The sequence below is a fragment of the Pelobates fuscus genome, chromosome 3 (assembly GCF_036172605.1).
Source record: "Pelobates fuscus isolate aPelFus1 chromosome 3, aPelFus1.pri, whole genome shotgun sequence".
Taxonomy (NCBI): Eukaryota; Metazoa; Chordata; class Amphibia; order Anura; family Pelobatidae; genus Pelobates; species Pelobates fuscus.
The window spans coordinates 51155069-51168412 of NC_086319.1; the positions used below are offsets into that span (position 1 = coordinate 51155069).

A 13344-nucleotide genomic window follows, 5' to 3' on the forward strand; every position below is an offset into this window, starting at 1 on the left:
CTGTGAACTGCTAAACCAACCTTATTCATTACAACACTTGCTAAAATTATTTTTTTTTTAAATTCTTTGCCTCTGAAAAACATTGCACTACACTCCCCCTTTTTCCAGATCCAGTCTTTCCATATATGGTCAAAGTGGTTGCCTCCCATACTTTGTTAGAGCTGTTCCAGAAGATGCGTGTTTGGAGATGGTCACTCATTTTATCTATCACAATTAAAGTCCATATCACGGCTATCCATAAAATACATTTTGGAAATCGGATGCTGTACATAAATGATCAGTTAAAGGATCACTTCAAGCCCTGGCAACCCACATTGAAAGTAGTCAAACCATTTTAGAATAGTTTGACTTCTAACCAAGGGTCCACCAGGCACTAGTCTACACCTCCAGAAGCTCTCTATGTGAGCTGAGCCTGTTAGTACAGGGCTTAGCTCGTTGGCTGAAAGTGATCAACTGATGCTCTCAACCAATGACATAGCTCTGCACTACAGGGCCTAGCTCAGGAGAACTAACACAAGCTCCTAAGCAAGAGCTTCTGGCTCTCTGTAAGATGTAGTGAAGGCAAGGAGTGGAGCCAGTGACCTCCAAGTAAAAAATGTAATTGTTCTAAAATGCTTTGACTACTTTAATTTGGAGAGTGCCAGATCAGTCCTGACATCATAACCAATGCAACATGCTGTAATGGTTATGCTGCTTGGAGTGTCCCTTTAACTGCATATCCTTCCACTTTAACATGTTATCATACTATGTTCATCTCTCAAAAAGTATTTCCAAATTTTCCCCTTACACGTTGAGATCTACCACAAACTAAAAAAAATAGGTTAAATTGAGGATATGTAACTCTTCAACTTTCCTCCAAAACCTTTATCCCCAATAGTAAATAGTTTTTCTCAGATAGAAGAAAAGGGAAGAGTGCAATCTTGCACTATAGAGCATTTTAAGTATTTATTATATATGTTACTGGGAATAAATATTAGTTAATAAATTTGCGGAACTGAATGTTTCCACAGAACCCCAATACAGTATTTGAAACCACACAAGTTTCTTTCAAGCAATTGAAAAACCACTTTATGCAGAAAGTTACAACAGTTACTGGATATAAAATATATCAATGGGGAAATTTCAACATGCTATCCTGGAAGATTAGTAGTTTGTGGTGTCATGATATCATTCTTTAGTGGGGTGTTGTCCACAAATATAAAAGCAGGACAATCGTCTTCACCGTAGACAGCAGAAAAAAAACAGTAAGCTCTCCCATCTTGACCATCGTCTGCTGGAACTGTACAGCATCATCAAACTATTACTAAATAGATATATTGCCATTTATTTTTATTCCACAATGGCCAACTTGCAGATGAATATGGGATACTCTTTGATTTATCGTTTCTTAGTATTTAGCTTTTTTCTGAAAGTTCTTTGTGCCGTTCCATTAAACCATGAAGAAATCAGCGACCAATCGACTTGTACACTCAGACGATCATATTTTCTTCAGCCTCAACTGAAGAAGAACATCTTTTCATTGGCAGAAGAGGTAAGGTAGATAGATAGCTACATAGATAAAGATCACCACATTATTATTTATTATATTATTATATTATATTTCTTTATATGGCCTGCTGAAAGGAAACACAGAAAGGTCATCAACTTTTTTTTTTATAGAACCTTGTGAAATATATTTAGCATTTATCAATATATCTAACATCAAACTGTTTTTCCTAGGCACAGATGCTTGACAAAGACACAGACAATAAAATCTTTGGAAACAACCTCTTCTTCAACATTATGGTAATGGAAAATAAACGACATTTTCAATATTTAAGTGTACATACAAACTTTCAGCAGGACATCTAAATGTTAACTGTCTATACACTACTGCAAAGAGAATTAGGTGGTCAGCATGGCACAGCACTTAAAATGTTTGCTCTATAGTGCTGATTCCCATCCCTCTGTTTACTATGAGACTGAAGTATTTGTGAGAAAATTCTGTCTGACAAACGAAAGTGTTGTTGACTTGTCACCTATGTTTATGTAAAAGGTGTAATTGATCTTTTGTGGTCTGTTGTAAAACACGTGGTCCTTTTAAGGTTTCATCTAGAGGTTTCAAGACAGTCTTGTGTAGATTAGGTAATTCAGCCTCAATCTTCCCTTTTTTATTTTGTTGCAGGATGAAGACTACTGCTCTCTGATGCGAGAAGTAACAAGCTGTGTTATGGAGAATGTTTTGCTTACTGATGTCAGGAAAACATTTCATCATACTGAAGATGCAATCATATTTTTTGGAAATATAATGAGGGAATTAGCAGGCTGTGTAAGTGTAAAATGTCTGTATATGTATGCCAACGTCAAGAATCAATTAGATATGGATTAACATTCCACATGCCCTAGGCAGATTACCAGCTTGTGGCTCTCCTTATACTCTTAGTATAGGGTGGAGAATGGGGACACATTTGCCCTGGTATCTTCATGGCGCCCAGTCCCCTGTCCTACCTTTGGACCTAGGTGGACACGTTTTAGGTCATATTATGGTTGATCCAGTTTTTCTGGGAACAGTCTTGATTTCGAGCTCCTGGAAGTCCAATAAAGCACAGCACGAGTGAAGGAGCTGTGCTTGCCTATACCTACAAATTTCTGCCCATATAAAAATTTCAGCAGTGGTTTGTGCATGGTCACCTCTGGTTGGCAGACTTCCAGAATTGTCTGGCAGACTGAAACGCATGTGTACTTCTTTTATTCCTGCAAGTATCACAAGTGAAACAATTTGCGAAAGTATTCAAAAGTGGTCCAAGCCGGCTGTATGTCTTCCAGTGTTGACCATATGGGTTAATATGTAAATACCATATAGAGAAGATACTTTCATCTATGTATCTTGGTAGACAAACTAACAAATGTATATATTTTCTTTGTATGTTTTGTTTCTATATGTATTTCCTATGTAGTGTTAGCCATTATCTATCCTTAACCCCTTAAGGACACATGACATGTGGAAGCACTATATGTTAGTGTAGTTTTGTGCTTTATTCTTTCTTATGTTTAGGCAAGGGTGAACTCGTTTTTTTACGTTGCAATTATTGGTTTTGACCTACATTCATGCAATAAGATGTAAAAACTAAAAATTTAGATCTTTATTTTGATATAAATTATATGAGTCAACATATTTTGCAGAGACCCCCTAAAATTAACATTTCTATTTACAATCCAGTGACTGTGGGGTGCAGTCAAACGTAGGTAGGTTGGTTGAATATGTCTCTCGTGGCTGCCACCAAGCTTCTTCAACTACTGGCACTTCATCTGTCAGTGCTGTATTCTTGTTAAGGCACAAGAGTAGAACACTGAGGTCTATGACGGATACCACAAGACCTCCTATAGATCACATTTCTTGATGACCAAAAATATGCTTGAATCCCACAACTATCACTTGTGAAGGCTGCTGGGACTGGACAAAAGTTGATGGTGGATCTCTGCTTTTTGTCAGCTTTTATCAAACTCAGACTTGTCCATAAGAGTAGGACATCCATATTTTGTCTTATGGAATCCTTTGAGTAAGTTGGAATTTCAATTAATAAATATAAAATTAATTCATAAATATCAGGGTTATTCAATAACCACTGGTAAAAATGCATGAAATCCAACTGGATTGTCAATTCTCATATTTACTAACTCCAAATCCAGTCACAATTTGATTGGTCAACAGGCAAACAGTTTTGTTTTTCTTTTTTAACAATCCGGGTCCGGATTTCAGTCGTCTGGGAACATTCCGCCTGATTTATTAAATAACCCTGTAAATATTTCTGAAATACTAAGAAGTGAGAGAATTGCTTAAAAACATAAGCATCAATTTAACAAGCTTTTCAAATGATTTAATAGTGTTAAAAAAAAAAAAACTTTCTAAATGACTACACCACAAAAATGTCCAAGTAAGTTAAGGGTGCCTTCTGTGGATAAAGCATTTGAAAAGTTATTCTGACAGTAATGAATCATTTGGAAAGCTTGTTAAATTGATGCCACAGTTGGTTAATGGGAACTTATGATTATTAACAAGCTTAAAGGGACACTATAGTCACCTGAACAACTTTAGCTTAATGAAGCAGTTTTGGTGTATAGAACATGCCCCTGCAGCCTCACTGCTCAATTCTCTGCCATTTAGGAGTTAAATCCCTTTGTTTATGAACCCTAGTCACACCTCCCTGCATGTGACTTGCACAGCCTTCCATAAACACTTCCTGTAAAGAGAGCCCTATTTAGGCTTTCTTTATTGCAAATTCTGTTTAATTAAGATTTTCTTATCCCCTGCTATGTTAATAGCTTGCGAGACCTTGCAAGAGCCTCCTGTATGTGATTAAAGTTCAATTTAGAGATTGAGATACAATTATTTAAGGTAAATTACATCTGATTGAAAGTGAAACCAGTTTTTTTGTTTTTTTTCATGCAGGCTCTGTCAATAGCCAGGGGAGGTGTGGCTAGGGCTGCATAAACAGAAACAAAGTGATTTAACTCCTAAATGGCAGTGTATTTAGCAGTGAATGATCTATACACTAAAACTGCTTTATTTAGCTTAAGTAATTTAGGTGACTATAGTGTTCCTTTAACTGCAGAACCACTTAGATGAAGCGTTCTTGTAGGGAAACTCTGTTAAAACTTATTCTGCCAATGTCTATCTGCGCAATGTACAAATGGGATAACGAACCTTATAAAATAGGATTCTGTCAAATTTGTAATTAAAAAATAATTTAACTGATTGTGCTCCTTTATCTCATTTTTTCTTTTACCAACACGCAAGGGTTTCCTCTAGTTAAATATTGTTGTTGCTTTTTTTTTCCAGAAAGTAGAAGAAAAACAAATAAAGAGTAATGTTGAAGAAATGAAAAACAAAATTAAAATGGTATGTACCATGAAACCGAGATCATCATGTTAGCATTATTATAAAGAGACAAATAATAAAAAGTTAAATAATGACCCAAACAGCGATTCATGACTATTTTGATCCTAAATCCCTCTGTCCAACTTAAAAAAAAAAAAAAAATTATTCTTTATAGAAACATAGAAACATAGAATGTGACGGCAGATAAGAACCATTCGGCCCATCTAGTCTGCCCAATTTTCTAAATACTTTCATTAATCCCTGGCCTTATCTTATAGTTAGGATAGCCTTATGCCTATCCCACGCATGCTTAAACTACCCTCTCAGTAAAGTAATACTTCCTGATATTATTTTGAAACCTTTGTCCCTCTAATTTAAGACTATGTCCTCTTGTTGTGGTAGTTTTTCTACTTTTAAATATAGTCTCCTCCTTTACTGTGTTGATTCCCTTTATGTATTTAAATGTTTCTATCATATCCCCCCTGTCTCGTCTTTCCTCCAAGCTATACATGTTAAGATCCTTTAACCTTTCCTGGTAAGTTTTATCCTGCAATCCATGAACCAGTTTAGTAGCCTGAACTCTCTCTAAATTATCAATATCCTTTTGAGGATACGGTCTCCAGTACTGCGTACAATGCTACAAGTGAGGTTTCACCAGTGTTCTGTACAATGGCATGAGCACTTCCCTCTTTCTACTGCTAATACCTCTCCCTATACAACCAAGCATTCTGCTAGCATTTCCTGCTGCTCTATTACATTGTCTGCCTACCTTTAAGTCAGCAGAAATAATCACCACTAAATCCCTTTCCTCAGATGTTGAGGTTAGGACTCTATCAAATATTCTGTACTCTGCCCTTGGTTTTTTACGTCCAAGATGCATTATCTTGCACTTATCCACATTAAATGTCAGTTGCCACAACTCTAAGTTTACCTAAATCATCACGAGTTTACCTAAATCATTAGCCATTTGGCTTCTCCTTCCTGGAACATCAACCCTGTTACATATCTTAGTATCATCAGCAAAAAGTCATACCTTACCATCAAGACCTTCTGCAATATCACTAATAAAAATATTAAAGAGAATGGGTCCAAGTACAGATCCCTGAGGATATTTTTTGTTATATTTGTTGTGCATCATATAACAAACAAGCTTGCATTGCCATGACAGCAGGAGCAAGCAAAATATACCCGCATAGCAAGACAAAGTATGGCATTAATACAACAGCACCATTTTTCTGTTTACGGATGTGTAGAGCCAGTCGGATCTTTGAACAGAGGTAGGTCAGTCAGCGCTTTTTAGTGTGTGAGACGCAGGTTAAGCATCACATTGGATTTGTGGAGCTATACTACAGTCTGTCCATCTTTTTATCCTAACGTCCCTGTTTTCTAGGAGCTCCACATTGTTGGTGCGTCTTAGCATATAACAGAACTCCACAGCAATAATACTCACTTCCATTTCAAATGTTGGTAGGAATGGAGTTACTATGCTTTCCACTGACTTGTGATCAGTGGAGAACTGAAATGCACATATTAGGACAAAAGTTGAGTTTTATATTTCTTTTCCAATTTGTCTATTTCCGTCAAAACAATGGTATTCACCTGGTGAATTTACTTAATTTCATACTTAGTAAATATCTTTTTCATACTTAGTAAATATCTTTTTCATACTTAGTAAATATCTTTTTCATACTTAGTAAATATCTTTTTATCTTTATCATTGCTTTAATTTATAAGATTTCCTACCTACTCTATCTGATATAATAATGCAACTTCTACAGTAATCTAAAGCAATCCCCCAATAATGTCATAAACTATCATTTATAATTCTGGTATAGAACCCAATGTCAGTCTCTACCGCGCAAGTGAAAAGTCACAGGGTTAGTCAATATGAGCTAGGTTCTCTGATCTATAAGGATTATAGAGGGTTTACTCTGTTTACTAAATAGCAATGTTTATGGTCTTCAGTGGTCAAATTGCTCTTCATTAAGCATAAACCCTTACTATGCAAAGAGAATCTGGCCCTATACTGGAAATATAGTCCCCAATTCAAAATTCTTGGGTAAGGTTTTCACATGATTTAATAGTTTTGGATAAGATTTGAAATGATTTAATATTTTGAAAAATGTTTTATTATTTCGATATTTTATGATATATGATGTATTGTTTTACATTTAATATTTTGAAAAAATAATTTAAAAAATTAAATTTTTTATAAAACTGTAATAAAAGTTCAAAATATTAAATCGCGCCAGAAAGAATATAAGAATTGGGTATTTTAGGCTAAAACAGTCAAGTTGGAAAATGTATTTTGTCGTAAATTTTGCTGTTCGCTTGTCAATTCCTGGATGAGTGCATTTATTGTTTCTTATTGATTTCCAGTTGGGACCCGAAGGACAGATCAAAGTGATTGGAGAACTGGATTTGCTTTTCGGTCATCTAAGAAAATGTGCTTTTCAAAAACCAAACTTCTTTTTACACTATAACTTGAATAAGTAAAGTAGCAGAAAATCTTTGAATAAATTTACTTAATTTCTACATTAACTGCATTCCTGTATTAACGTATTAATCACATAATGCATGACATTGTTATATATCAAAAAATACAGAAAGCACAAATAATACCATAAACTAAATAATTTCTGTTTTATACTGTATGTATATGAAGTAACTATTTATTCTTGTTCCTTATTGAATTTTAACTTATTGTATTTAATTTCCATTATATTTATGTTATATTTATTGCATATTTATTGCATTATTTTATTATTATATTTTAATTATATTTAATTATTTAATTTTTATTATTAATATTATTATTAATTATTTATTACGTTTTTTTGAAATCTAATTTGTCATTGTAATGTACACAGTAAAACAGTAATAAACAAAACTGGCAATGCAATGAAATGTTTGATGTGTATTTATTTAAACTCTTTTTAATTTATTGTTTGAAGCAATACAAAATATTTTTTTTTAGTTTAAATATATTTTTTATTAATATTATCACAAAATACATAAAAAAAAGTCATACATTACACTCAGCCTAGGTATTGGTTTGAAGCAGGTTACACAAAAAAAAATACAAAAAGCATATACAAGAATCAATACATACTATCTTAAAACCCAAATTACAAATAATAACCTGCACCCTTCCCCTAACTGCCCACCTTCCTCACCAAACCCCCGATGATCCTAAATTAAGAGGATACTCCAAATCCACATATTAAACATCATCCCCAACCATATCTTAGAGAAAGAGCCCTAGAACATAAAAAACACTCTATATAAGGAAAATTGAAAAAATATTCTAGAGGTTGTAAAAATGGAAAACCCGGGAAGATGGGATATATCCGGGTCACAAACCCTCAATACCCATGAACCACAAGCACACACATCTCACATACCTAGTTCCGACGTTCCATGGGGAGGTGAGCTGATGGATGAATAGCCTAGATTATAAAGAGTTTTGTCCATGGGTTAAACAATAGTCATCCCAGATGGCCCACCTATAATTCGGGGCTATATATACCCCTAATTGCCCATCCTCTCTTTCTAATGCTCTATTTCTCTGCATGATCCTTTCCACATCTAACCATTTTGGCAACCTCCCTGCTTTCCAATTTGCAGCAATCAACCATTTCACTATTGAAAGAATACCAAGCAGGAGGGATTTTAATTATTTTGTGCGGTAACTAGGCATGAAATGAAACAGAGCCAATTCTGGGGTTAAAACAATCTTTTCACCAGTGATACGAGACACCTCATATTGTACCTCCTTCCAATATTTTTGTATATAAGGGCAAAGCCATCACATATGTAACGCTGAACCTACTTGACCACAGCCTCTCCAACAGAGTTTAGATGTATCATCTTTCTTCATTTGCCATAGTTTAAGCGGCGTTATATACCATCTATTTACAATTTTAAAATATAACTCCCTATATGAGACATGTTTAATTAATTTATCTGTTGAGACAAAAGCAGCCAACCATGTCTCCATGGGCCAGGATTGATTTAGTCTTTCCTCACAAATTCTTAGATTCAGAGGTTTAAAGTTTAAATCCCCATCTCTCAAAAGGCTGAAGCATTTCGATAGCATATGCTTCCTATTTGTCGAACATATTATTTTTTCACAAGAAGTCAACTGTCTAAGCTCTTTTAGGTAATAAATCGATGAACAAATGCTCAATTTCAACCTGTTAAATTCTAACCACATATTGGCTGGAATTTTAAAATTAGACTGAATATAATCAAATTGGAGGAATTTATTATCAACATACAAATCTCCTAAATAACTACATCCCGCCTTTAGTAGTATCTCTAGCAAAGGAGATTGAATCACCTCCTGAATCCATAAAATAGGCGTGATCGGGCTTGGAAATGGGATGAAAGAATATTTATGATTCAACTTCCGCCAGCCTTTGAGAATATACCATAGTGGTGAATTTGTACTATGTACTAAACCACTAGTTAAATCCTCACGATAAAGAATTGAGTTCAGATATATTTATTTAAAAGAATGAGCTTCTGTCGATACCCAATTGTTATTTTGTGCCTCTCCCTCCTATCTCAATGCATGTGCCAGAAGGGAGGCTCCCTGATATTTCTTAATATCTGGGTATGCAATCCCACCACCAGAAAACTTTTTAGCCAATATTGGTATCTTAATTCGCATTCTTTTATTCTGGTGAATGAATACATCTATCGCCCTTTGTAAATTATTCCACAAATAAACGGGACAGTGCCATGGTATGCAACGCATGATATAGGTGATCTTAGGTAATAATGTCATCTTAGTCGCTGCTATTCTACCTGACCAGGAAATCTTGAGATTTTTCCATGTAGATAATACTTGCATTATATTAGAATAAACTAATTGAAAATTAACTGTTATGTTTTTTTCATTTCAACAAATAATTTAATTTCTAAATGAGTTATTGAATGTTGCCAGTTAAACTGATATAATTGGCTAAGAGAATTTTTCTCAGACCGCCCCATATTGAGAAACATCGCTTCCGATTTTTTTACATTTAATTTATAATTAGAGATTTCACTATATTCAGATATAACCTCTTGAAGAGCTGTTAGGGATTTTTCCGGAATTTCTACTGTTATTATTACATCATCAGCGTAAAGAGAAATTACATGAAATTTTTGATTCACAACAATTCCTGTTATATCAATAGATTCTCTTATCGCACACGCCAATGGTTCAATAATCAGGGCAAAAATTAAAGGAGACAATGGGCATCCTTGCCTAGTACCATTTGAGATGACAAACCTTTCAGACCGAAAATTTTGACCCGTTACACATGCAGAAGGAGATGTATATTAAACAGCTATCGCCTTAGAGGCAAAATCACCCAAACCATATTTTGACAGGGTGTGGAACATAAAGTCCCAATCCACTCTGTCAAATGCTTTCTCAGCATCCAGTCCCACAAAAACTGCAGTTGTTTTTTTATTTTTAACCAGTGAAATTAAATTTAAAAGTTTCCTAATGTTATCTGAACCCTGTCTCCCCGGAATAAAACCTGTTTGGTCGGAATTTATCAAATTGTGGATATGTTTATTCAATCTTTCCGCTAAAATTTTAGCATAAATCTTAATATCCACGCTTAATAGAGAAATAGGTCTAAAATCCCTACATTCAGGGGTTAAATAGTTTGTTTTGGGGATTGTTATTATTTGAGCTTCAAGCATTTTTGGGTGTGCTCGGCCAGCATTCTTAATTTCGTTTAAAGTTTGGCACAGATAGCTAGAAATCTCCTCTTGACAGAGCGAATAAAATTGATTAACTAGACTAGACCATCAGGTCCAGGAGCTGAGCCAAATCTCAATTTAGAGATTGCCCATTTAACTTCCTGTTCCGTTATATCTTCATTTAACTTTATCAGCTCTGTGTTAGAAACCCTGGGAAGATAGATCTTATCTAAAAATTCCACAATTCTCCTTTTTTTCCCGCTATCAGCCATATTAGAGGAATTCAAATTATAAAGATCATAATATTTCTCAAAACATGCTGCAATTTCATCAGGTTTAACAACCAGTTTTTTATTGCATAACAGCTTGTCTATTCTATTAATATTTAGTTTTTGTTTCAACTTACTAGCCATCAGTTTCCCTGCTCAATTTTGGCCGCGATATGATCTTTGTTGGGCAGCCCATAAAGATTTGTCCGCCAATAGTTGCTGAATTCCCTTTATTTGTAATTGTAGTTCTCGTATTTTATTTATCTTTAAGTCAGATGGAGATTTTTTATTTTCTCTGTCCAATATCACCAGTTCTATATGTAGGTCTCTTAATGATTTACCTCTCTGCTTCTTTAACACTGACTGCCATTTTATCATTATTTCTCTTATGTATGCTTGATAGGAAAGCCACACTATTGCTTTAGATTTTACAGTTCCATCATTTCTTAAAAAGAATGCAGCCGTTTCATTTTTTAGATTTTTAAGTATTTCCTGATCTTTTAATAATTCTATATACATCCTCCATGATCTCAGGTTCTTAACAAGAGGGTCAATATCCAAACTTACTCCAACCATACCATGATCAGACCAAGTAATCACCCCTATTTCTGAGTATTTGATCTTTGAAATACCCTGCCCATCCACAAAGATATAATCCAATCTACTATACATTTTATGTCTATGTGAAAAAAAATGAGTAATCCCTCTCTAACGGATGAAAAATTCTCCATGTATCAAAAAGATTATAGTTTGATAATAACCTATTAAACTTCTTAGAATTTTGTACTAGATGAGGATCCAGTTTTATCTCTCCCATAAAGTTTCTATCTACTGATGGATCCAAAGGCAAGTTAAAATCTCCACAGACAACTAAGGTCCCTATAAATTTTTTTTCATTACTTTCAATGTCTGAGTGATAAAATTAATTTGCCCTTTGTTAGGGACATACATATTCAAAATTGTAAATTTGTGGGAGTTAATCAAACCTGCCCATAACAAATATCGTCCTTCTTTATCATCCATGACAATATCCTCTTTTATTGTTAGTGATTTATTAAATATTATTGAAACCCCTCTCGATTTACTTCTTGAGTAAGTGGCATTATAGGGATTAGAATAATATCTATTACTAGTGTTGTCGCGAACCCGAAATTTTCGGTTCGTGAACGGCGAACGCGAACTTCCGCAAATGTTCGCGAACCGGCGAACCGCGCGAACCGCCATTGACTTCAATGGGCAGGCGAATTTTAAAAACAACAGGGACTCGTTCTGGCCACAAAAGTGATGGAAAAGTTGTTTCAAGAGGACTAACACCTGGAATGTGGCATGCCGGAGGGGGATCCATGGCAAAACTCCCATGGAAAATTACACAGTTGATGCAGAGTCTGCTTTTAATCCATAAAGGGCAGAAATCACCTAACATTGACACCTGTCCTCAAAGCCCCTGATACACACTGACACAGAGCAGAATAGAGACTGTTCCCCGTTCTCAGAGACCATGATACACACTGACACAGAGCAGAATAGAGACTGTTACCCCTACATAGGGTCACTTGGCAGATATGGCGGGGTCATGGGAGGGGGAGGATGACTTTCACCTCTTCCCCTGTTAGATTCCCGTTGTGCTGTGACATCACCCTTATACGCTGTGTAAAGCATACTATTTAATTTGATCAGCATGGCCACTTGAGTTTTTATAGTTTTCAAGCTGCTTGTAGTTTATATTTGACACAGAAGCTGGCAGGCAGGCAACTGCTCTTCTATTACAGTGAAAAAAAATCTAAAGCTTAACCAATTGTTAAAACAGATATGAGTGGTGGCACTGGGCAAGTAGGCACAGTATCCAATGTGAACCTCACACAGAAGCTGGCAGGCACCTGCAATTACATTACACAGGAAAAAAAAAAAAAAAAGCATGCTTTTTGGGGTGCTGTCCTTACAGCAGAGACCAGATGAGTCCTTCAGGATTGTAGTGGACACTGAATACCCTAGCCTAGCTATCAATTTCCCTATCTAATCAGCAGCAGCTAAACTTTCCCTCCTCTCACTAAGCATGCAGCTTCAGAATGAATCGAAAATGGATGCTGGGAGGGAGGTTGGAGGGTGTGGAAGGGAGGGAGTGCTGCTGATTGGCTGGAATGTGTCTGCTGACCGAGAGGCACAGGGTCAAAGTTTGCCCAATGATGACGAATAGGGGGCGGATCGAACTGCGCATGTGTCCGCCCGCGGCGGCGAACGCGAACACGCTAAGTTCGCCGGGAACTGTTCGCCGGCGGACAGTTCGGTACATCACTATCTATTACCAAAAAAAATGAATTTTATTAGTCTGCCAGTGAGTTTCTTGCAAGCATATAACGTCCGGTTTGCCCCTAAACTAATTTTTAAATGCAATACTTCTTTTACCCATTGTATTTAAACCCTAAACGTTTTGACTAATGATCCTGAGAGTCATAGTGAACCAAGCTCACCTCGACTCTAAGAGCTTTCTAAGCCACCTCCATCAGCACTCCCCTC

General features: G+C 35.7%; 1 protein-coding gene across 1 annotated transcript; it reads left to right on the top strand.

Moving 5' to 3' along the window:
* Nucleotides 1-1339: 1339 nt before the first annotated feature.
* IL22 (interleukin 22) lies at nucleotides 1340-7354 on the top strand. The gene is made up of 5 exons (XM_063446122.1): nucleotides 1340-1531; nucleotides 1720-1785; nucleotides 2165-2308; nucleotides 4820-4879; nucleotides 7238-7354. The coding sequence occupies exons 1-5, from the start codon at nucleotides 1340-1342 to the stop codon at nucleotides 7352-7354; spliced, it is 579 nt and encodes a 192-aa protein (XP_063302192.1).
* Nucleotides 7355-13344: the final 5990 nt, after the last annotated feature.

What these genes read in the sequence shown, in the direction of transcription:
- IL22 (XM_063446122.1), top strand. Translation starts at nt 1,340, where the DNA reads ATGGCCAACTTGCAGATGAATATGGGATACTCTTTGATTTATCGTTTC. An exon ending in TCTTTTCATTGGCAGAAGAG is followed by an intron (nt 1,532 to 1,719) that starts GTAAGGTAGATA and finishes TGTTTTTCCTAG; the next exon opens with GCACAGATGCTTGACAAAGA. An exon ending in TGAGGGAATTAGCAGGCTGT is followed by an intron (nt 2,309 to 4,819) that starts GTAAGTGTAAAA and finishes TTTTTTTTCCAG; the next exon opens with AAAGTAGAAGAAAAACAAAT.